General features: G+C 46.5%; 1 protein-coding gene across 8 annotated transcripts in view; it reads right to left on the bottom strand.

The window, feature by feature from the left end:
* The window catches only part of USP15 (ubiquitin specific peptidase 15), an 814,317-nt gene that overhangs the window by 344,416 nt on the left and 448,417 nt on the right, over window positions 1-21,484 (bottom strand). For all 8 annotated transcript variants that reach the window (XM_078675644.1, XM_078675586.1, XM_078675595.1 and 5 more), the window contains one exon: window positions 19,374-19,562. In XM_078675644.1, the coding sequence (XP_078531770.1) occupies window positions 19,374-19,562 (189 nt within the window). The remainder of the gene's footprint in view (window positions 1-19,373; window positions 19,563-21,484) is intronic.

Here is a 21,484-nt window from a genome sequence, read left to right as displayed (position 1 = left end):
ACGCACATGCCTCTAGGGAGACAGATGTGCACCAAGAAGTTGAGATGATGTGTCAGATTACCATTCTGAGAAATATCGTCTGTAATAAATATAGTTTCCCAATTATCGTTTGTAGCTGTTCTCTTGTTACCTCCAGTACAGTGATATTTTAGTAAACGGTTTCTAGGAGACGATATTCATGTCAGTTGATATTCTGACAATGTATTCTAGTGCTACCATGCCTGTGTGTCTAAGCACTAATTTTTAGGCGCATGCTTGGTTGTGCTCTGTTTATGCCGGAATCTTGCTGTTGTGCAGTTGCGCTCTGAACCTCAAACTTGTATGCCATTTCCAGGGGCCGATGTCTGGAGCAGCCAAGGATACCAGCTGCAGTGGTATAAATTGAGGGCAGGGGCCTGGATATTTATACCCAGAGGCAGCGCTTGTGGCAGACCCAGAAACCCATTAACATGCATAATGCCAGGTGGTTAGAAGGTCACTGGGGACTGAGATAAAAGGACGCGCACAAATTGCTTTGATATGAAAAGTTTTATCTACTCTTAGGCTAACCCAGTTCGGTGCTTTGTTCCTTTGCCGCAGACTGTTGTAAGGAATAGATCTCTTTCAAGAGGCTGCCTGCTATCATTTGCTTTGTAGATGTTTGTTTACTGGCCTGCCTTAGAGTCACTGATTATACTGCACCCCCATATGGTATCATTAATGACGAATTAAAGCCTTGCAGAGAGATGATTGCTCCGAAGATAGGTCAGAGAGGCGCCCAAAATTGCCGTAGGGTACATTAGGTCTCACATTTGCGAGAGATTAAGCTAATGGCAATGTAAATGACAATGCCATTTATTTATCTGTTTTCAAAACCAACACATAAATACAAATTTTGTCATTTACAATGCCAATAGCTCTAACTTTTCCAAAGGCGAAACCATTGCATTGTAAATACTTGTTCTTCAGTGGGATAGGTGAATTAGGTTCAAAGTCCAAAGGTCTCTTTTTCCTGTGCAGGATGGTAACTTTACCAGTGTCTGGATAAATGTATATTTTAGCTTGGTCGTCTGATGGATTTCGGTGGAATAGTTCTTCCTCTACAGTCCTGGGTTTAGTGTTAGACTTCTTGGGGTCGGTAACACTTGGTTTTTCGATGACTTTCGGAGTTTTGTTTGACTTTTTCGGCTCGGGCCCCGAAGTAGGCTCAACGAGTTGTTTCGGGTCGACCGGAACTTTCGAGTCGACACGTTTTCTGTGCTCCGTTGGCTTTTTAGGAGTGTCTTTCTCCGAGTCGATGTTCTTTCTTGGATCGACTGGTGTCTTTGGAGCCGTAGGCTTTTCCGGCTTCGATACTGGTTTCGGTACGGCACCGGTTGCCGGCTCGACGGTTTTCGGAATAGCAGGCTTGTTCGGGTCGACGACCTTCTTCGGTTCGGCGCCCTTTGGCTGTGTGCCTTTGTTCGCGTCGACCAGTTTTTCGGGGTCGACGGTTCTTGGCTGAACGGCCTTTGTGGGGGTCGACAGTCTTCTTTGGCTCGACGCTCTTTGGCTGTGCGGCCTTTTTTGGATTGACGCCCTTCGGGTCGGTGACCTTCTTTGGCTCTGGGACCTTCTTCGTGGTACTGGGCCCTGGGCTTTCTGAAGGTTTCAGTTTTGGTTTCGGAGCCGAGCCGGAAGGCGGGGCTGGCGAAAGTCTTTTATGATCTTGGCTAAGGCCTTTTGGCGATGCCTCGACCGGAGCCTTTGGTAACGGGTTAATCGGTGTCGGGGGTAATGTACTCACGATTTGGCCCGACGGGATTTCGTCGTCGGAGTCAGAGTAGTCCTCGACAGTGACGATTTCTCGGTCCGAGTCTGGGGCGTCCTGTAGATCCTGGTCATCATCAAAGATGCTGTCCGGTTCCGGTGCCTATCGCTGCATTTCTTGCCTCGCAGCCCGTCGGTTTCGTATAGTTTTTTTGGATCGAAACTGGACGCAGGCCGGGCAGGTTTCTTCCCTATGGTCTGGGGAAAGGCACTTGTTGCATACTGAGTGTTTATCAGTATGAGGGAACTTGGAGTGGCATTGTGGGCACCTTTTAAATGGGCTTCTTTCCATCGAGGGTCGGCTCACGTGGCGTCGAAAAGGCCCAACCCCCCGCGTCGACGACCGACTGGAGATGGAAGTTTAGATCGAGTAGAGAGGTACCGAGCGAGAACAATACCGACGAAGTCGAAGGCCTTTTGGCCTTTAGAAAAGTTTTGTTTTCGATTCCGAGCTGGAGTATGGGAGTTTGCGTCCGAACCCAATGGCGGAAAAAAAACAATCTGAGGATGGAGAAGATGCCCATGCGCACTGTAGTCCAGGGGAGGAGTCACCTATCTCGTGATACTTCGAAGACTCTTCCAAGACAACAAAGTGCAATCATCCAGACCCAACACTAGGCGTCGATCTCTGCACAGATATGAATTCAGCAGCCCACATGCCTCGAACACCAAGTTAGGAGGAGAGGTGCGCCCACCCCTCAGGAGGGGCAGGCGAGGTGAAGCACAACTCTCAGTCCCCGTCATCTTGCAGATGGTCGACCCAGTCAACCAGAGTTAGGCTTATGCCCCCCTCCCACTGGAGGGTGGCATAATAGGCGGTGTGCCCACACCAAGGAAGGGACCAATTGGTCCAGACCTGAACTTACCTGTAACGTCCCTAAATTCAGTATTTAGGGGCAACCAGAACCTTGCCTCCTAAGACAAGTAGAAACAAGAAGAAGGAACGTAGAGCCATGCTGAAGAAGAAGAGGAGGACACCCCGGACTTGGCCCCAGCCCTACCGGCCTGCCCCAACCTCTACCGACTACAGCGAGATGACTGGATTAATAAGGCCAACCCTAAATCTACCGACTGGGAATCCTATTTTTCATGATTGTCAGAAACAATTACCCTTCTTATGGAGCACTACATCTATTGAATACTTCAGGATAAGCCCGACACCCTCTATTTTGGACTTTCTTAAGGCCAATTATCTTATCTAGTCACTACGGTTTTTGCACCATCTTGGGTGTCTTCCTCAATTGCCCAGGCTTGCCTCGTCCTTATGCTGATTTTGACTACTTTGACGTCCCACTCTCTAGTGTCCTCAACGTCAGCTAGAGGATGACCCCACCAAGAGGATGGCCAATCAATCAATCAATCATGACATTTGTATAGCGCGCTACTCACCCGGAGGGGTCTCAAGGTGCTGGGGGAGGGGGGATACGTTCCTGCATGAACAGCCAGGTCTGGAGTTGCTTCCTGAAGGAAAGGTGGTACTGGGTCAGCCGAAGGTGGATGGGGAGGGAGTTCCAGGTCTTGGCTGCCAGGTAGGAGAAGGATCTTCCTCCGGCGGTGGCTCTGCGGATGCGTGGAACGGCGGCGAGGGCGAGGCTGGTTGATCGTAGCTGGCGGGTGGGCGTGCAGAAGGTCAGGCGGTCGTTGAGGTACTTGGGGCCCAGGTCGTGGAGAGCCTTGTGTGCGTGGGTGAGGAGCCTGAACGTGATCCTCTTGCTGACGGGAAGCCAGTGCAGGTCTCTCAGGTGGCCGGAGATGTGGCTGTGTCGGGGGATGTCCAGGATGAGTCGTGCGGAGGCGTTCTGGATGCGTTGGACCACACCAATTCACCCTTCCGTGATGCAGGAAGCTGGCACAGCAGGTCCACTTCTCAGGCAAGAGGCCTCCTTCCTCAGAGGAGATCAGCCAACGATAACTGCTGATCAACAGAGAAGCCATATGGGGCAGAATTACAAAGCAAATTAACCGAACCTCTTTATATATTGTTCCAGGCTTCTGGCTGGTGTGCTAGCCCACCATGATTCCCAGCCTCTTCTGGCAGCAATGTGTGAATGTGGTATTAAAAGCCTAGCAAAAATTAAACAGGCAAATATGAGACTAGAGAGAAATCAGTACAAGATAGCATGCAGACAATTGAGAGCCCGTCTAGAAGTAACGGTTTCGGCAATCTGAAGTGCAGGAAGCCACAGAATGCAGTCATGTGAAATGTTTTGTTATCAAAATATCACCAGCGATTTACAATGCCAATAGCTTAAACTCTCAACCTCGGAGGGGTGGACAAGTGGGAGGGGTGAGATGGTGTTGGGCATGGCAAGGGAGATCCGGGAGATAAGGGAGTACAGAATACTAGCCAATGGTGGCAGCACGCCTTTATGTGCCGAATGTGCGCCTCCACACTCCAGCCATGCGACCGCCATTGGCTAGTACTCCGATAAAAAGAAAGATTGCACAGCTATAGTTAAAGCAGACCACCGTAGCAAAATAAAGAAAGGAGCACAGCCGCTATAGTGAAAGCAGACTGCGCTGGCAACCTAAATAAAGCACGGAGCGGGGGCGCTGTAGTTAAAGCGGACCGTGGTGCCCAACAATTTGAGACAGCCACCATTACTAAAAAAAAATTAAATGCGGGCGCTGTCCTGCGTTACAGGAAAGCATGTTGAGGGTGGAATAGGAGAAATCATTCAAGAAAATAGTGCTTACAGACTAAATAAAACATACAGAGTCACAGCACAAGTAAAAGGTCCAGTACTCATGGGAGGTTACAAGTGCAGACAAGGCGCACTAAGGAAGGATTACTAAGCCTATTCATTAATCAAAAGCAACCATTTAGAAAGGACAGTAACAGGAGCAAATTGAAAAAGTGGGCGGAAAACGGGCAGAGCTTCAAGTCCATACCTGAATACAGCATGCCTCACAGAGCAGCAAATGTGCTGCCCAGGTTCGACCTAAAAGGTTAGGGACCATAATCCACATGAGGTTCTCAAAATGCTCATAATACTGTGGCATAACAAGATGAACTGTAGATGGCAGGTTGAAAAGGTGGACAATCAAATCAAAGAGATTTGTCAGGAGGAGGGGGATGGGTGATGCTGAAAAGACTATGAAGGGTCCATCATTGGAGCAAATTGGCACACCTCAGTGCCAAGGACAATAGGACAGTTCCTACAAGAAAGTTCATGGAGAAGGGGGTATTGGGGTCACTTTTGGTGTGGGTTCAAGATACGCAGAGAATTCAGAAAAATCCTCATATTGCCCCAGGCGATGTGTCAGGGAATAGAAAATCCTTGATGCATTACAAGATTGGGCATATGAGTTAGAAAATACAGTTCCCATTATGGAACTGAAATAGGATGCTGAGCAAATTAAGAAGGGGGAAGAATCATTGAATATATGAGGAATTTAAAAGTGGATATTTTGTATGTCTTTCAGTGTAGATTAAGCAATATTTTTTTACAGCAGGTGTGTATAAAAGGCTATATGCTCCACTCACCCAGGAAAAAATAAAGGTGCAGCTCTCTTGATCACAACATTTTTCAGATTAGAGCTGACAGATGGGTGGTGGACAATATGATTTATATACAAGTACATATGTACTTCTTGCTATGCCCCTAATATGGATGATCGGGATATATTTCAGAGGTTTCTACATTTTTTGAGAGAAATCCTGGCACAATATTTTAGAAATGCAAATTTTATTTTGCAAACAATTGATGTTTTAGCTCACTCTAGAGCAAGTTTAGGGCACAACTGCCTAGTATAAATGAAGCTTATAGATATATGGTGATCAAAAACTGGGATAAGAACAGGATATATGTTACCCAGTATGGCATTTCTAAAGGACAGACTTTTGTGTTTGGTTCAGGGATCCTTGTGGAAGGATATCAGTGAAATAATCCTCTTGCTCACACATCTACTCGACCACTCGAGGGAGAATGTTACTGACTGGAAGCTATTTTTGGACTCAATATTTGTAGATAGTGAATTCAACTGCATCTGTATATTTTCAATATAACGGTGAGGCAACCTCACTTCCGGTTGTGTGGAATACATACACGGTTTTCTTAAAGAAGTCCTTCATGCAGCTTTGTACAGAAAAAAGATTCAGGAATCACAAGTAAGGCTGTCCTTGACTATGCTAGCGCATTAAAGTCAAAGGGAAACACCAGGAGTAGTTTTATTTGCACAGTTAGAGATCCAGAGAAAAATTTAGGATCTGAGGCTAACCATAAGATTGAAACAGCTTTTTCAAAATCTATATAAGTAATCCACATGCCTAGAAGAACAAATTACTTAACTTTGGATGTCTTATCTGGTAGAGACTCTATCTAGCCTCATATTTCTTACCTTAGAATATTCCCCAGACTTCAGACTGGATCTGGATATTTTCAAGAAATTCCCATGTGTGCCAGTGGGTGGCACCGTTTGACTCCGCGTGGAAGCGCTGGCATTGCCCACACCGGAAGTGATGTGCATGGTGCCTATTTGGGCTCCATTCCAGCCCACTGACCTCCGTTCTCGGCTGTTTATCTGCACCAGAAGCACACAGCCAAGCGGAGAAGGCAATGACTAGAGCTAAGTGAGGTACTGAAGGATCTCTGTAGTCGAGAATTACAAACAGTCCGCGGAACGGGGAGGAACAAAAAGGAATCTGCGGTTACATAAGAGACTTTACCAGATACGGCAGTACCGAAGGTAAGTAACTTGTTCATCTGATAGAGACTTCAAGCCACGGATTCCCTACCTTAGAATAGATACAAAAACAGTCTCTCCCTGGAGGTAACTCCTACTAAAAAAACCTGGAGGACCAAATGGGGAAAATGCCCGTCTCTCTGGACCGGACTGTCCAGGCAGCAGTGTTTGGCAAACATGTAATGCCTTTGTAGCTGCCTGATAGATGTCCAGATCTTTGACTCTTCTAGATAACACAATGATCGCAGCTTTAGCTCTTGTAGAAGGAGTTCTCAAACCCTCAGGGGATTGTTTCTTGCCAGTTGCTAATAGAAATTATTACAGTAAATAATCTGCTGAGGATGGTTCGCTTCTGAACTGCCTTTCCTTTCTTCGCCACATAAACCCGAAAAAAGAGTTGATCGACCATTCAGAATTCTTTTGTATGATCTATGTAGAACGACAATGCTCTTTTTGGGTCCAGGCTGTGGAGTATCACCTTTTCCTTGGTAGGATGAGTGGGAGTGAAGAAGGTAGGCAGTGTGATGTTCTGTCTGACATGAAAAAGTGTGACTACCTTTGGAAAAAAAAAAGATGTCAGGGTTCTAAGACATAGCTTGTCTGGGAAGAAAGTAGTGTACAGAGGATTAAAGGAAAGCGCATGCAATTCGCTAACTCTCCTCGCATATGTGATTGCCACAAGGAAGACCATCTTGATGGTCAGCAGTCTTAAGAGTACAGCTGTGCATCGACTCAAAATGTGAGCACAAGGTAGGTAAGGACTAAATTCAGGTCGCATATGGGCATAATGAAAGGCATAGGAGGAAACATGTTGCAAACCTTTAAGGAAACAAGTCACAACTGGTGACTTGAACAAGGAAGGTTGGGCCCGGCAACCACAGGAAAGTGGAGATGAAGGAAAGGTACCCCATAGGCACGCCTAAAGCAAAGCCTTGCAGGGCTAGGGATAGAATAAACAGAACTTGAGACAATGGTGCTGACAAAGGATCAACAGATTTGAATACACACCAAGCCATAAACTTGTCCCATCGGCAGGCATCAATCTTTTACATCGAGGGATGCCTAGCTGCCAAAATGACAATACACACTTCAATAGGGAGGTCCAACACTCTCAACCATCGCCGCTCAATCTCCATGCATATAGGTGGAGAGTGGACAGGTTGGGGAGAAGAACCATTGCCCTGCTGCAAGATCCTCACAAAGGGGAAGCCTGATAGGAGAACAGATGCCAATTCTCAAGAGTTCGAGATACCAGATTCTCCATGCCATATCCAAGGCCTACAATATAACTTGGGCCAGCCATTCTGGATATTTGTGAGAACTCTGGAAAAGAGTGGTATCCTCGGGAAGGCATACAGGAATCCTGAGCTCCACTCAAGACCAATTGAAGGGGAATTAATAGCTTTATCTGGTCACTGGTGTAATGCAAAATGATGGGGCCCCCCAAGAAAATGTGGTGAGGGGCCCCTTAGTCTATCGCATCTCACAGATATTAATTGACCTTGACCTGTTAGATGCTTCCTTAGAAGTTGGTGGCACCCGAAGGTGTGGGGTCCCCTTGTAATGCAGTGTTTGTAGGGGCTTGTGTTACTCCCCAGTATCTGTTCCTTCAAATGGCGCATCTACTCTGGAAAAAGTAAAAGTTGAGGAGAACCCTGAAGGGGTAGAGGAATTAAAAACTACGAGATCTACAACTATGTTGCTGACAAAGCTAAAAAATATCAGTAATAGGAGTTATCAATGACCTGGAGATAGATAAGTCGACTTTTGAAGCCCAAGTTACAAGGGGGTAAGGGTTTTGTATTTAAATACTCAGCATCTAAAATCTTCAAAAAGGTGAGACTGAAGACTGTTCTAAATAAGCATGGCTATTCTATGGTATCAGGAGAGCAGTAAGAATCTCATTTTTTGGGTGTTGCAACATATCTGGGATTCTCTCTGGATTCTCAAAAGGCATGTGTGACACTCTCATGTTCTCAATCTGAATGGCACATCAGAGTTTCTGGCCATCGGTTGCATCCCTCTCAGATAACATATTTTGGTGAAAGTAAAAAACGTAAAAGTATTTAGGAACTAACTTTGCATTACTGGAAGTGCTGCTTTGATAGCAATTCTATGGCAGGACCGGAGGCTTCGGATTATGCCTTCTTCCTTCACTTTATTTTCACAGCAGCAAGAAAACATAGAAAAACTACTTTTCCCATGAAGACTTGGTAAACAGGAAACAAACATAAGTGCTTCGTCAGTCTTTGCACTCCAGCAGCTCCCATCATGCTCCTTTGCTGCTTCCTCTTCCTTCGCTGCTCAGCAGCAAGTTAAGTGAATTTTTTCTCTCTCTCCTGGGTTTTGGGGGCTGTGGAGTTAGCGTTTTGTTTCTACAGGCTAGCGCTAACATATCTTTTAATTGCAGAGTCCCCTGTCAATCGCGGGACGCTTTTCGCGCTCCTCACGCGATTTGGTGCCCAGTCTGTAGCGCGGTGAGGTCCTCCCACCGCTGGGGGGTGAGCTTTTAGCTCTGTGGCCAGCGTGAGGGAAGGGCACTTTCACAGCGTTTTTTCTCGTGTTTGCCTCAGGTGCCTGTTTTTTTGCCCACTGCCACCCGGATTGACACCCCTTGGAGGTCGCAAATTAGACTGTTCACATCTGTCACGCCCTGTGTGGGTTGTAGTGTACTCTTTGACACCCTGTGGGGTCGAAATTAGCACCAGAGGGTTTAAAAGAGGTGCAGTGGGACGTTTTTTCCGGGTGGTGCCCTATAAATAGAAGGGTTGCAGCGTCCCCTGGGGCTGACCCCCCCCTTAAATTGTGTGCCTTTTGTGCCCCCACGTTATCTGGGCTCCCTCCCAGTTGGCAAGTTGGTGCCGGTGATGGCGCTTGTTTAATTGCTGTGCCATTCCCTGGGTTCCCTGCAGAGCCTAATTTACCTCATCATGCAGAGGGACCAAGGCCAGTACCCTGAGGAAGACTCTCTGAACTACGCCCACTGGGATGATGACTTTTACCAGGCGGTAGATGATAGCATTTACAGGGCAGTTGATCAGCGATGATCCCCCTAGAACAGCGGCTCACTGCGCGAATGGATGAGGCGTACGCAAAGCTTGCGGCCCTGATTCCCGCGCCGGCCCCGGCCCCAGCCCTGTCGCCCTCCTAATAAAAAACCATGTACTGAAGGGGTTGACTGAGGCTTTTGCTAGGGTTAAACGTGCCTTTATGGCGCCTGAGGGGTCCCAACCCATCCCTGTGCCCCCAGTTGAATTGCCTCCCCCTACCCCACGCACAATGTCCCCAGAGCCACAGGAGGATGGGGATTCTCCGGACACGGACGAAGAGGCCTGTTCTTCAAGGTCGTGGCTTCCGTCACAAGCGACTTCCTCTGCAGGTCCTTCAGACATGTTGGACCCGGACGATATTGTCCACCCCTGGTCTTCGGACTGGGTCCCCGGGGAGAAAGTGGCCCTATATGTGGCAAACCGTTTGCGTAAGCCAGTAGATAAGGACACTCGTAGTCGCCTTAGAGCGGAGTGTCCTTGCCCCACCTTAGAGGGTAAGGTGGCGATGACCCCGGATATAGACCTCAAGATGGCGACATTTTTAGCTAAATTTGTCAAAGACCCTAGGAAGGGTATAGACAGGTCCTGGCGTACCTGCCAGGACAAGCTGTTAGACGCGGTGGGTCCCATGACCAAGATTCTGGACATGGCCGAGGAGGCCAAGGTCTCAGGGGATCTTATATCCCCGGAGGTCCTTTCAAATTGGGCGCATCGGGCCATTGTTTTTCTTGGCAATGCCAATTGCGCGCTCTCTACTGAGAGACGGAGGTCACTTTTAATTAAGATTGACCCTAAGCTGGGTGACCTCGCCTCTTCTGAGGCTGGCGCTGTGGCGCAAGGAGGACTATTCGGGGACCCGTTCATCAAAGAGCTTGGCAAATTTGTTGCCACGTTTACCTCCCTGGACAGAGGACAGTCCAATATAAAGAAAGTTTTTGGCCCTCAGGTTTTTGAGAGGGACGGACGTGGCAGGGGCCGCTCGTTCGGTCGTGGCAACAGCTCCGATCGGGGCCAAGGCTCCGGCCGCGGTCAGTTTCAAACCAACGACCGCTTCAATAACTTCTACCCGACGAGGGGACAGAGATTCCACTGCCGGGGAGGCCAAAGAGGCCAGCAGCAGGGTTCTGGAAGAGGTGAGTGTGCTGCTCTCGGCGAGTTTGCGGGTCGAGGGGCGCTTGGCGCAGTTTTTCCCAGCGTGGTTTGCTCTTACAAGCGATGCTTGGGTGCTGCAGACGGTCCAGGGCTTTCAGATGGAGTTCCATTGTCGTCCCTGTCAGCTACAGAGTCCCCACCCCATTACTTTCTCACAGCGAGATGCAGAGTTGGTGCGCGAAGAGGTTTCCGCCCTCCTACTCAAAGGGGCGATCTGTTGTGCGCGAGAACATCCCGGGGGTTTCCTCAGCAATCTCTTTTTGGTCAACAAGGTCGACGGGGGCCGAGGTCCAGTCATAAATTTGAGGGACTTCAACGAGTGGCTGGTGAACCGCCGTTTCAAAATGGAGGGGATTCACCTCTTGAGGGATGTTTTACGTCCGTCCGATTGGATGGTCAGGCTCGACTTATAAGACGCCTATTTGGCGGTCCCGATCTTTCCTCCCCACCGCCGGTTCCTCCAGTTCAAGTGGGACGGTCAGGTCTACGAGTTCACCACGCTGCCCTTCGGGCTCTCCTCAGCGCCGTGGTGCTTCACAAAGGGGCTGCGCCCGGCGGTGGAGGCCTTGCGGGCGCGGGGTATCAGGATGATCATGTACCTGGACGACATGCTGTTCATGGACCAGTGTCCGGAACGGTTGGTGTCCCAGTTGCAGGTCGCAGTCGACCTCCTTCAAGGTCTGGGCTTTGTTATCAACGAGAAGAAGTCTCTTCTGGTTCCCGTCCAGTGTGCCACCTTTTTGGGGTTCAACATAGACTCGGTGTCTGCCACTTTGAGTCTTCCCGCCAGGAAGATGGCAAAGATCAGACACGAGCTGCGACAGACCCTGGTGAGGCCGCTCATATCGCTGCGCCACTTGGCGCGTTTGGTGGGTCTCCTGTCGTCCTGGATTCAGGCCATATTCCCGGGCCCCCTCCATTATCGAGCGATGCAGCATCTGAAGACGTATCACCTTCAGAAAGGTCTGACGTACTCTCAGCTAATTCATCTGTCGGAGGAGGTGAGAGGCGAGATGCAGTGGTGGCTGTCGCACAAGGAGGCCTGGAACGGGCGAGCGATTTTTGGGTCAGCCCCGGATATAGTTATCGAGTCCGACGCCAGTCGGTCCGGTTGGGGGGCCAGGTGCGGAGATTTTTCCATGGGTGGCGCCTAGTCTGTCCACGAGCAGTATTTACATATCAACTGTTTGGAGTTGCTTGCGGGGTCCTTTGCAGTCCAGTGTTGGACGAAGGACAGAGTGCAATCATGTGTCCTGCTACGGATGGACAACGTGTCGGCGGTCCGATATATCAATCATCTGGGTGGGACCAGATCCAAGATGCTGGCGGACCTCGCACGGGACTTTTGGCACTTCTGCCTGGACCATCAAGTGTCAGTCACGGCGGAGTACCTGCTGGGCCGGCAGAACGAAGTGGCAGATTGGAACTCACGACACTTGTTGGATGCCAGTGTGTGGAAGTTGGACCCTCAGCTCTTCGCTCGGTTGGCGGCCAAGTGGGGCCCCTTCACGATGGACCTGTTTGCGTCTCGCCTGGATCATCAACTCCCGAGGTACTTCAGTTGGCGCCCGGATCCGTTGGCGGAGGCAACGGACGCTTTCCTCCAGGATTGGTCGGGCGAGAAGGGGTACGTGTTTCCCCCGTTCTCAATGATAACACGAGTGTTGGCGCTAATGCGTCGTCAGTTGGCAGAGGCGGTGCTGATCACGCCTTGGTGGAGATCTCAAGTTTGGTTTCCGGTTCTTCTGTAACTTTCTTGGGATTTTCCAATCCTACTCCCCCTCTCTCCTCACATTCTGCCCAGTCCGGACGGGACTCCCCACCGGTTGGTTCAGGAGGGATCGCTGAAGCTGATGGCTTGGAGGATCTCTGGCGTCGCTGGACGCTCCCAGGCCTTTTGGGAAAAGCAGAGGACCTGCTGTCCTAGGCATGGGCGAATAGCACGACCAAGAGATACCGATCAGCATGGCATAGGTGGCGTCGCTGGTGTGTGCGACCGAGTTTCGATCCAGTGGGGGCAGATGTAGTGCATGTCCTTAACTTCCTTGCCGGTCTGGCGGAAGATGGCCTGGCCTACCGGTCAATCAATACTTTCCGTTCTGCGATCTCAGCTGGACATGACTTGGTGCAGGGTTCCCCGATTGGGGAGCACCCTTTGGTGTGCAGGTTGTTTAGAGGGATCCGCCTCTCGCTGCCACCTGAACCGCGCTACTCCGTCCTGTGGGAGGTAAACAGAGTTCTGAATTTCTTTCTTTTGTGGCAGCCGAATAGGTTTCTTTCCCGTAAAGAGCTTACGGCCAAATTAGCGATGTTGTTGTGCCTGATATCCTGCAGGCGGGTCTCAGACGTACGAGCTTTTGACATCACGGCCCGAGTTTTTTCCCCGGATGGGGTGTCTTTCACTGTGAGCAGGCGAACCAAGACTCTCACATGGGTTATTTCGTACCAGGCTTTTACTGATTCCCTTAAACTGTGTGTAGTGCAGTGTCTCCGGGCTTACGAGGATATGACTGATGACACTCGCCCTCCGGGCGAAATACAACTTCTCATTGCCCTACGTAAACCGTACAAGGCTGGTTCTTCCCCAACAATGGCCAGGTGGTTGCGTTGGGTGATGCAGGAGGCGGGGATTGATACCAAGCAATTTGGGGCTCATTCGGCAAGAGGAGCTATGGCCTCCAAAGCTTTTGCCCTTGGGGCTCGATTAGAGGATCTGATGAGAGCGGCCGATTGGTCATCAGATTCCACGTTCAAGAGGTACTATTTTAAGCCAGTGTTGGAAGTGGCTCGGCTGGTTGTCGACAAGCTTTGAACTGGCATAATCTGAAGCCTCTGGTCCTGCCATAGGATGAGAATTTGCCTAGCCTTAGTGCTGGTAAGTTCCAATTCTATTAAGGACTCGGAGGCGAGGATTATCTCCCCCAATGACTTCCAAGAAGTGGACCCTCCCCGTATGGAATGTAAGTAAGTCATTCATGGAATTCATGCTGTTATGACTATTGCTGCTGCACTGTATTCTGTGTCTATGTACCTTTTGATAGGCTGAAGAGACGGTCAGTATCGGATTGTCCGTTTTGTGCAGGTAAGGACGGTCCCAAACAGGATGCGTGAGAATGCCGGAACATGGGCTTCGCGCAAAGAAAGAGGAAGCAGCAGAGGAGCATGATGGGAGCTGCTGGAGTGCAAAGACTGACGAAAGACTTATGTTTAAGTTTCCTGTTTCCCAAGTGTTCATGGGAAAAGTCGTTTTTCTGTGTTTTCTTGCTGCTGTGAAAATAAAGTGAAGGAAGAAGGCATAATCCTCGCCTCCGAGTCCTTAATAGAATTGGAACTTACCAGCACCAAGGCTAGGCAAATTCTCATTCTATAGACAAAAAACTAAGAATACCATTCGGAAAGCAGGATGTTAAAATTGGGGGAGCTGTTGGGAGATGGTAAGATACTACCATGGTATGCTGGTTAACAAAATAGGTAGTGGGCTATCACTATTTAACTAAGCTTAACTAGCAACTTGGTCTGCTTTGCTGGAGAAGGAACAAGATAAGGACAACAATCTAATTGTGGAGAAAACAGTTTATCCAACCAAAGACGTGGAAATGTGGTACAACCTATTGCTGAGGAAAACCAAAAGCCACCCAATAAAGTATGTGGGATAGGTTTGCAGATGACTGAGACCCAGGACTAAGTATTAATTTAATTTATATGTACAGTCAGGAAAGCCGCACCAACTCAAAGAAACTTTTTTTAAATTTATTTTTACTCATTCAGTCTTTAATTCTTCTGAATTGCTATTTAGGCACACCATTTTCAGTAGCCTTTCCCAATATATTTTTGCTGGCTTTAGAATTCTGTGCACCTTACCACTGCTATCCAGTAGTAAAGTGGCTCTGCTCCCCCTTTTAAACATGGATGAATTGGAACACACTATTTGGTACATTTAACTTGCCTACACTTCCTACGATATGGTACAGGATGTATCCAAGACCTGTAAGTTAAATGTCACTAGAGGCCGGCCCACCTATTGCGCCACCCACTACAGTGGCAGTGCAAACATGGCTTCAGGCCCACCAATGGAGCCTGACTGCAACAGTATAAAAACTGCAATTCAACCAGTCAAAATAAACCCTTTCATCAGTCAAAACCTTCCTTTTACAAGACCTACACGGCAGGGCATAAAGTATTTAAAAGTAAGACTTGACAAAATGCAATGCTGACATGCCCTTAAAGTGACTTGCAAACAAAAGCTATTTTCATTGTTGCAGGCCCAGCTGGCCTATGTAGAAAACAAGCGTAGAGACTAAAATACTCATACTGTTTCTTGGGAATGGAACTAGCTAGAAAAATAATTAAACAACTATTTTTTATAGTTATTAAAAATCCAATTCAATAGTAAAGTTGAGTTTTTATTAAATATTAAGGAAATGTTACTTTTAGAAAAGTTACCTTTTTCCTGACTCAAATCACTGAAGGCTAATTTACATTGGCTCTCTAGCTTCTCCTAGCCAGTAATTAGCCTTAAATAGGTGTGAAATGCCCTCCCAGGAACAAACAATAGGCAGACCTGAATGGGTAGAGAAGACTCCTCTAAACCCTGCAGAATATGCAGGCTGGAGCTGTGGGAATCCTTTTTGACGCTACAGTGTCAAAACCTGCTTCAGTGTCAAATATTACTTGATAGGTGGTTGGGTACACACACGAAAGGAAGAAAACAGGATGCCAAGACCATTCTTGTGGCATTCTTGTTGATGAAGGATGCTGCTTTTCTCCTACCAGACTTCTGTCTCTGGGTTTGTTGTAGGTAAAGTGGGTGCCTCAAACTGGATATTAGTGTTAGATGTGAAAGGAAACTAGATTACAAAAGTACACGCCCCACACCCCCCCGCAGCAATCAAGAGTGCAGGTTTACAGTAACTGAAGACTTTTGCTATCTTGCAAATTCCCAATGTGGGTATGGTTGGCCCCAGGAACCTTTACTTCAATAATTAGGGCATATCCCGTAGTCCTAATGACAGGCATTAATTGTGGAACCCCAGGCACCACTTCCGAGCACTTCCTGGACCTGCAGATGATCAGAAGAGGACTAGACTTGATGTCTGTGACTCAATAAGACCCTTGAAGGACTGGAACTGGATGTGGACTAAACGGATCATAAGGCTGGCCTGTACAAGCTACAGGGATACAACAAGCTATAACAGGCCTTTTCCTGGATGTACATAACTGACCAGTGGCCAGTGTACCTGGACTAGACCCTGCTCTTGGCCTCGGCCTAATAACCCCTTCCATGCTCATGACGAGCTCAGCTCGTCATGCAGTACAGTGCTCCTGTGCTCATGACGAGCTGAGCTCGTCATGACCACACCCGTTTTTATTGCTGTCCAGCGCAGCAGCAGGATCGCTCTAGCAGCGATGGGGTTAACCTGCGAATCTCCTAGTGTCTCTCCTAAGGGCCTTGCAGGAACAGAACAGAGGGTACAATCTTTGATCAGGGCAAACCTGGTTTCTGTATCCAACCCACGCTCCTTCACTGTCAGCCTCAAATTGTACCTTGGTCACAGTTACACGACCACCGACTTCCATTGGCGCTTTGTGTTATTTCGTACTATTTCTACTTAAAAACATAACAATTCATATCTCCAGCTCCCCTTTTTGGATTTTTGTAATTCTGGTGTCAATTTGTTTATAAACTTTTCTTCAATTTTTAGGTCAAACCTTTGACAGCGCTTGCGCTGCCTGCAAGACCTGTTGTATTCCATTGTATTCTATTCTATGGCCTGTTGCACACCCAGCAATTGCTATTGGCTGTTGTCTGTGTCAATTAGAAATGCAGCTTCTTGTTAATTGGATTTCACTCTATCCTTATAAGTAAAGAAAAAAACACATGCAGCAGGTAACAATGATACCGATGTGAATTGCAGTGCGACTTTTCTCTTTTTATAAGAGCGTACACTTCTTTCTAAACATGTAGTGAAAGAATATAACCAGTTTACATCAACATATATTTATTTTTCCCTGGCACTTTGCTCTATTTTACCAATAAATTGTGTACACTTATAGACCCTGCGCATTTGTACATATTTAAACACTAACCGCGTTGAGTTATTGTAACTTGTCTGTGTATTCGCATTTCCATCGTTCACGGTTATCAGCAGTTCGAAACATGCCTGGCAAGACTGATGTCATAAAATAACTTTTTTGGCCATTATTTTTTGTTTGGTTTATTACTCTGTATGCCTCTAAGTGATTGCAGGTGGCAGCTCATAAAGGCAGCTCCACCGTGAATGCTGCTACACTTGCAGAGTTGTCCTAATTATGGTAGCTATACCGAACATAATTAGCTGCATGTGAATAAGTGTTTACAGATGTACTTTTCGATGAAGGACTTGTGGATGGTCAAGGGTTGGTATACCCAACAGCACCACCCCTCACTTATTGGATCCCAGTGTGTAATTGCTCCAATGCGTTTCCAAGTTGCAGACAGTGTCCTTTCTTCAGAGCAGGAAGTATGTCTGTTGTTACCCGATGAAATTACACTCATTTTATCGACCTAGGGAAGAATAAAAGGATAAGTGACCCACGCCGATTTCAACCGTCACCAAGAGGCTGAGCACAGATTCCTGGAATGCATTAATTAATTAGTACACTCAGCGCCATAACGGCTGGTATACTCTAGTTCATTTTGTTTGTAAACGCACACTGGTAATTAAATTGCTACTAGGTGCTTTCATGAGCAGCACCAGTGGTATGTTTAAGAGAGGTTAGCACTCAGTGCTTGTGGAATTTTATGCTGCATTATTTGAGGGCAGGGAGGGTGAGGTCAACTCTAGCTTTTCACGATGTGTGACTAGTGGGCCATAACGTCTGGTATGTCCATGTTATTGTTGCTCGTAAGGCGCACACAATGTATTTCAATTGCTTCTAGGTGCTTTTTTGAACAGAAAGAGTATTAATTTCGAGGGAGATTTGCATAGAGGCGCTTGTGGGATTTTAAGGTAGGCATGCATTGCTGGCCTGGTTAGGTGAATCAACTGTAGCTTTTCACAGTGTGTGACTGAGGGGTAATTGTCGCTGCAATGGAACTCCCCCCTGTAGAGGTTTCGTAAGACATCAGGTTAATGGTCCATACACATAACATTGCCAAAGGTAGGTCACCATAGGCGAGCGGGACAAGGTCACCATAGGTGAGTTGTCAATTATACCATAGGCTCACAGTGTTAGTGCCAATGTAAATGTTCAGAGGAACGTCACTGACAAAGTGCCCCTATTAAAGCTCATCTTTGGCATTGGTTTTTATAGGGCATTGGCTCGGTATAGTGCGAATGTGAAGACGGTTGGTGGTGTTTAACTGTTTTTTGCAGGTTTATGGGTCTGGAACCTCCAACACTTTTTAAAATCTTTAATATATATTAAAAGAGCATACTAGTAAACTGCTGCCACATCGCTTACAGGGAAGCTATGTTAGAGGCAAGCATTCAGCAATCTGCGTGTATCTTTTTGTCATATTGTAGCTTTAAACATGGTGTACATAACCCACATGGTCTTCTAAGGGATTGCAGAAACTCACTTTGGCACTTGTGTGTCACAAAATCCCACTGTAGACAAGGTGGATGATCATAGCGCAGCAGTGGGCATGCTACCAGGAGGGTAGTCATGCATGGTGGGTGGGTGGGGCAAGGGGGTCTGTGTGTAGTGCAGGTCATTTGCCTGAGAATCAGAGATGTGCTCAAATCATGCCACAGCAAGCAAGAAACACATATTCAAGGGCGAGGGACCACATCATGCACCCTTGTGTCTTGTGCGCTTTTATTTATTTATTTATTTATTTTTGACATTTATAGAGCGCAAACAAATGCCCGTAGGCGTCTCGGCGCTATGGATTCAGAACAAGATTCGAGCAGATTACTGGTTAAACAACATGTTGTTAACAGTTTTCGGAATTAAAAGAGGGTATGGCTTGATCGAATCTGAAGTGGAAGGGCATTCCAAAGTTTGGCTGCTGTGACCACCAATCGTCTGTCTCCCCAGGAGACAGTCTTAGTGCGTGGTACCACTAGTTGATATGCTGCCGCGGATCTCAGTTGTCTTGAAGGACGGTAGGCGGTAAGCTGTTCCATGAGAAATTGAGATCAGTGTGCTCCTTAGAGATATTTTGTGAAGAAACAGGGAGCCACATCTTCTGATCCACACTCATCTAATCAACATCGGCCAGGCTAGCTTGAATCCAGTGGCACAGCGAGTAAGGGACCCATGTCTGGGCATACACATGGCCACTTTGGGCGAGCAAAGCTAACACAACAAGATGATGGATGGAGTGCTGAAACTTTTCAACCACTCGCCCCAGTCAAGGTTTACAATTATGTTGCACCCATCTTTGGGTTTTGGTATCATTTTGTTTCAAACAATTGCCAAATAGCACAACACAACCTCATGTTAAGACAGGAAGAGAACAAAACCATGGTGAGACTATGCCACCATTCACATCTAGGAAAAGGTTTGCACTAGTATGATATGTAATGAGGTTTCAGATGTTACATATTTCTGAATTCTTAAACATTAAAATAGCTGTGACCACATATAGAAACCATGGGGAGTGCTCACCTCTGCATCAGTTAGTAGTGCTCAAAGTGACCTTTCGTGGTATAATGCAAATGAAAAAGTCAAACTTTAACCCACAAACTCGTAAATAAAACTAGTACTCACCACATTCTCAACAATAACAGGTTGTAAAGCTTATCTTCAGTGATGTTTCTAGGTACGGTCATAAGAAAAGGTTGGCCAAATAATGTTGAGCCATGATGACTATAACCTGTGTGGCGATACTTTTCCCTTAGATAGATAGGAATAACGACTTGTTCTGTATCTTCTGTTCCATTTATGGCAGTTTCAAATCTGAAAGACATAGAAACAGTTATTATAAAAAAGGTTCTAGTCCTTTAAAATATTCACATATTTGTAGGCAGTCATGGGTGGTGAATTGAAGAAATGCAAAGGCAGACTGGCATCTCCTTCATAAGTATGTTTTTATTGCTAGATGTAAAAAAGTGAACATCCCCGAGGCATTTGGCTATAGTCTACTTGGAAGATGTTAAACCTGTATGAACAGATCCATAATTTAAAAATAGTTTATCTTTAGATATCTTTAGCATTATCAACATAACACAAAGCTTTCTAAGTGAATGTAAAGACCTTTCCACTAATGTTGTAGATTCAGGAAATATGGGCATCAACAAAAGGATGTTTTATAATGCAGAAATCATTTTAACTAGAAAAGAAGTGAGTCATTAAAGGAGTCTGGGAGTTTCGAGAGCTCGTACTGCATCTACTCAGGAACCAGGTGCTTCAATTCAGAGATGGTAGGGTGGGATGAAGGATCCTGCCTAACATCCTAGGCCACAAATTTGGTCTGTAAGGAATTCTCTTGTGTGGCAGAATAGACATCTTAAGAAGGTACCAGTAGCACAACCAGCATGGCATGTCCAGAACTATAAGGTTCACTTTGGAAATGCATTGTTTGAACTCAATTTGGAATCCCTTTGGGAAGTACAGGGGTCGGAGAATAAAAAACGGAGAAATCCTCTCTACCAAAGAATTGAAGGAGTATTCAGCAGAGAGCATGGTCCTGTCAACATGGAGGTGTAACAGTGGCATTTTGCAATTTCTTTGGGGAGAAAAAAATCTATTGAAGCTTCTTTATCAGATGGGGTCTCAACTCACAAGTCTTCGGGTTCTTCAGACCTGCCTGCTGAACAATTGTATGTTTTTCACCAGAACCAAATTCAACATTTAGGCAGGCGATCAAAACTTTTCTGTTTCCTGCTTCTTAATAACCTTCCCTTCTTTTAATATGTGTTATGTTACAGTGCCTGTCAAAAGCGCCAGGACGCCCCTTTGCTGGGGCAGCTGTGCGCGATAGAAATATAAATAACATAACATAACATAACATTGCCTGCTCTTCCTGAGAAAAGTCTGGATCCAGTCTCTCCCTGTTTGTTTCTGACATGAAAAGTTGTCAGCATGGACAAAACAGATGTCAAACTGTCTGTCTGCAGAAGAATAGGACAGGATGAGATTGAAGGAAGGAAGGATTTGAAAGGAATATGTACTGTCTGTTCTGCAGTTCTGTTATATCTGTATGGCACCCCATTTACACTTGAGATCATGTTTTCTGGGTTGATAGATCTCCCTGTGTGGGCTTTCCATCCATTCAGAAACTCGTCATCAGTGTCAAAGAAGTGAAAAAGAAACTTTAGCAAGCAAATTATTCCAATTCTCTCTATCTTCTGCTAACATTAATCGATTCTCTAGGCACTCTTGAAGAGGTGTCATCTGTAGTCTGACATCTTAAATTAGAGAGGCAGGATGCCAAGGAGCCCAGAATATGCAAAACTACCCTTACTCAATCAAATGCAATTGTTGCCATTTCATTTGTATAGAACAAAATCTTTTCAACAACAACGGAGCTTTACCATTATTTGCATGTAAGTACAATGTGTGAAAATTAGACTTCTTTTTATTGACTTGAAGACCCTCATCATGAAGAAGCATTGTCATTCAAAGATCTTGAAGAAGAAAAAAGCTTGCATAGGGAAAAGCTTTGCTGAAGCAATAGCTTTGCTAATGGTAGATGTAACTCCTTTTCTCAGGAGAAAAGATGTCCCCATCAACATGCACTTTAAAAAAGCTCTGCAAACTGACTTCGATCACAAAGGAAGCTCCATGTAACAGAAATGTTTCTTCTCTACTTTAAATTGCAGGAAACTCATGTGTCTTGTCCAGATTAGTACATTAAAGTATGAGATTTCTTTCAAGTT

The sequence above is a fragment of the Lissotriton helveticus genome, chromosome 1_1 (genome assembly GCF_964261635.1).
Source record: "Lissotriton helveticus chromosome 1_1, aLisHel1.1, whole genome shotgun sequence".
NCBI lineage: Eukaryota > Metazoa > Chordata > Amphibia > Caudata > Salamandridae > Lissotriton > Lissotriton helveticus.
Note: the sequence above shows the minus strand (reverse complement) of the source record. Positions and strands in the feature narration are given on the sequence as shown.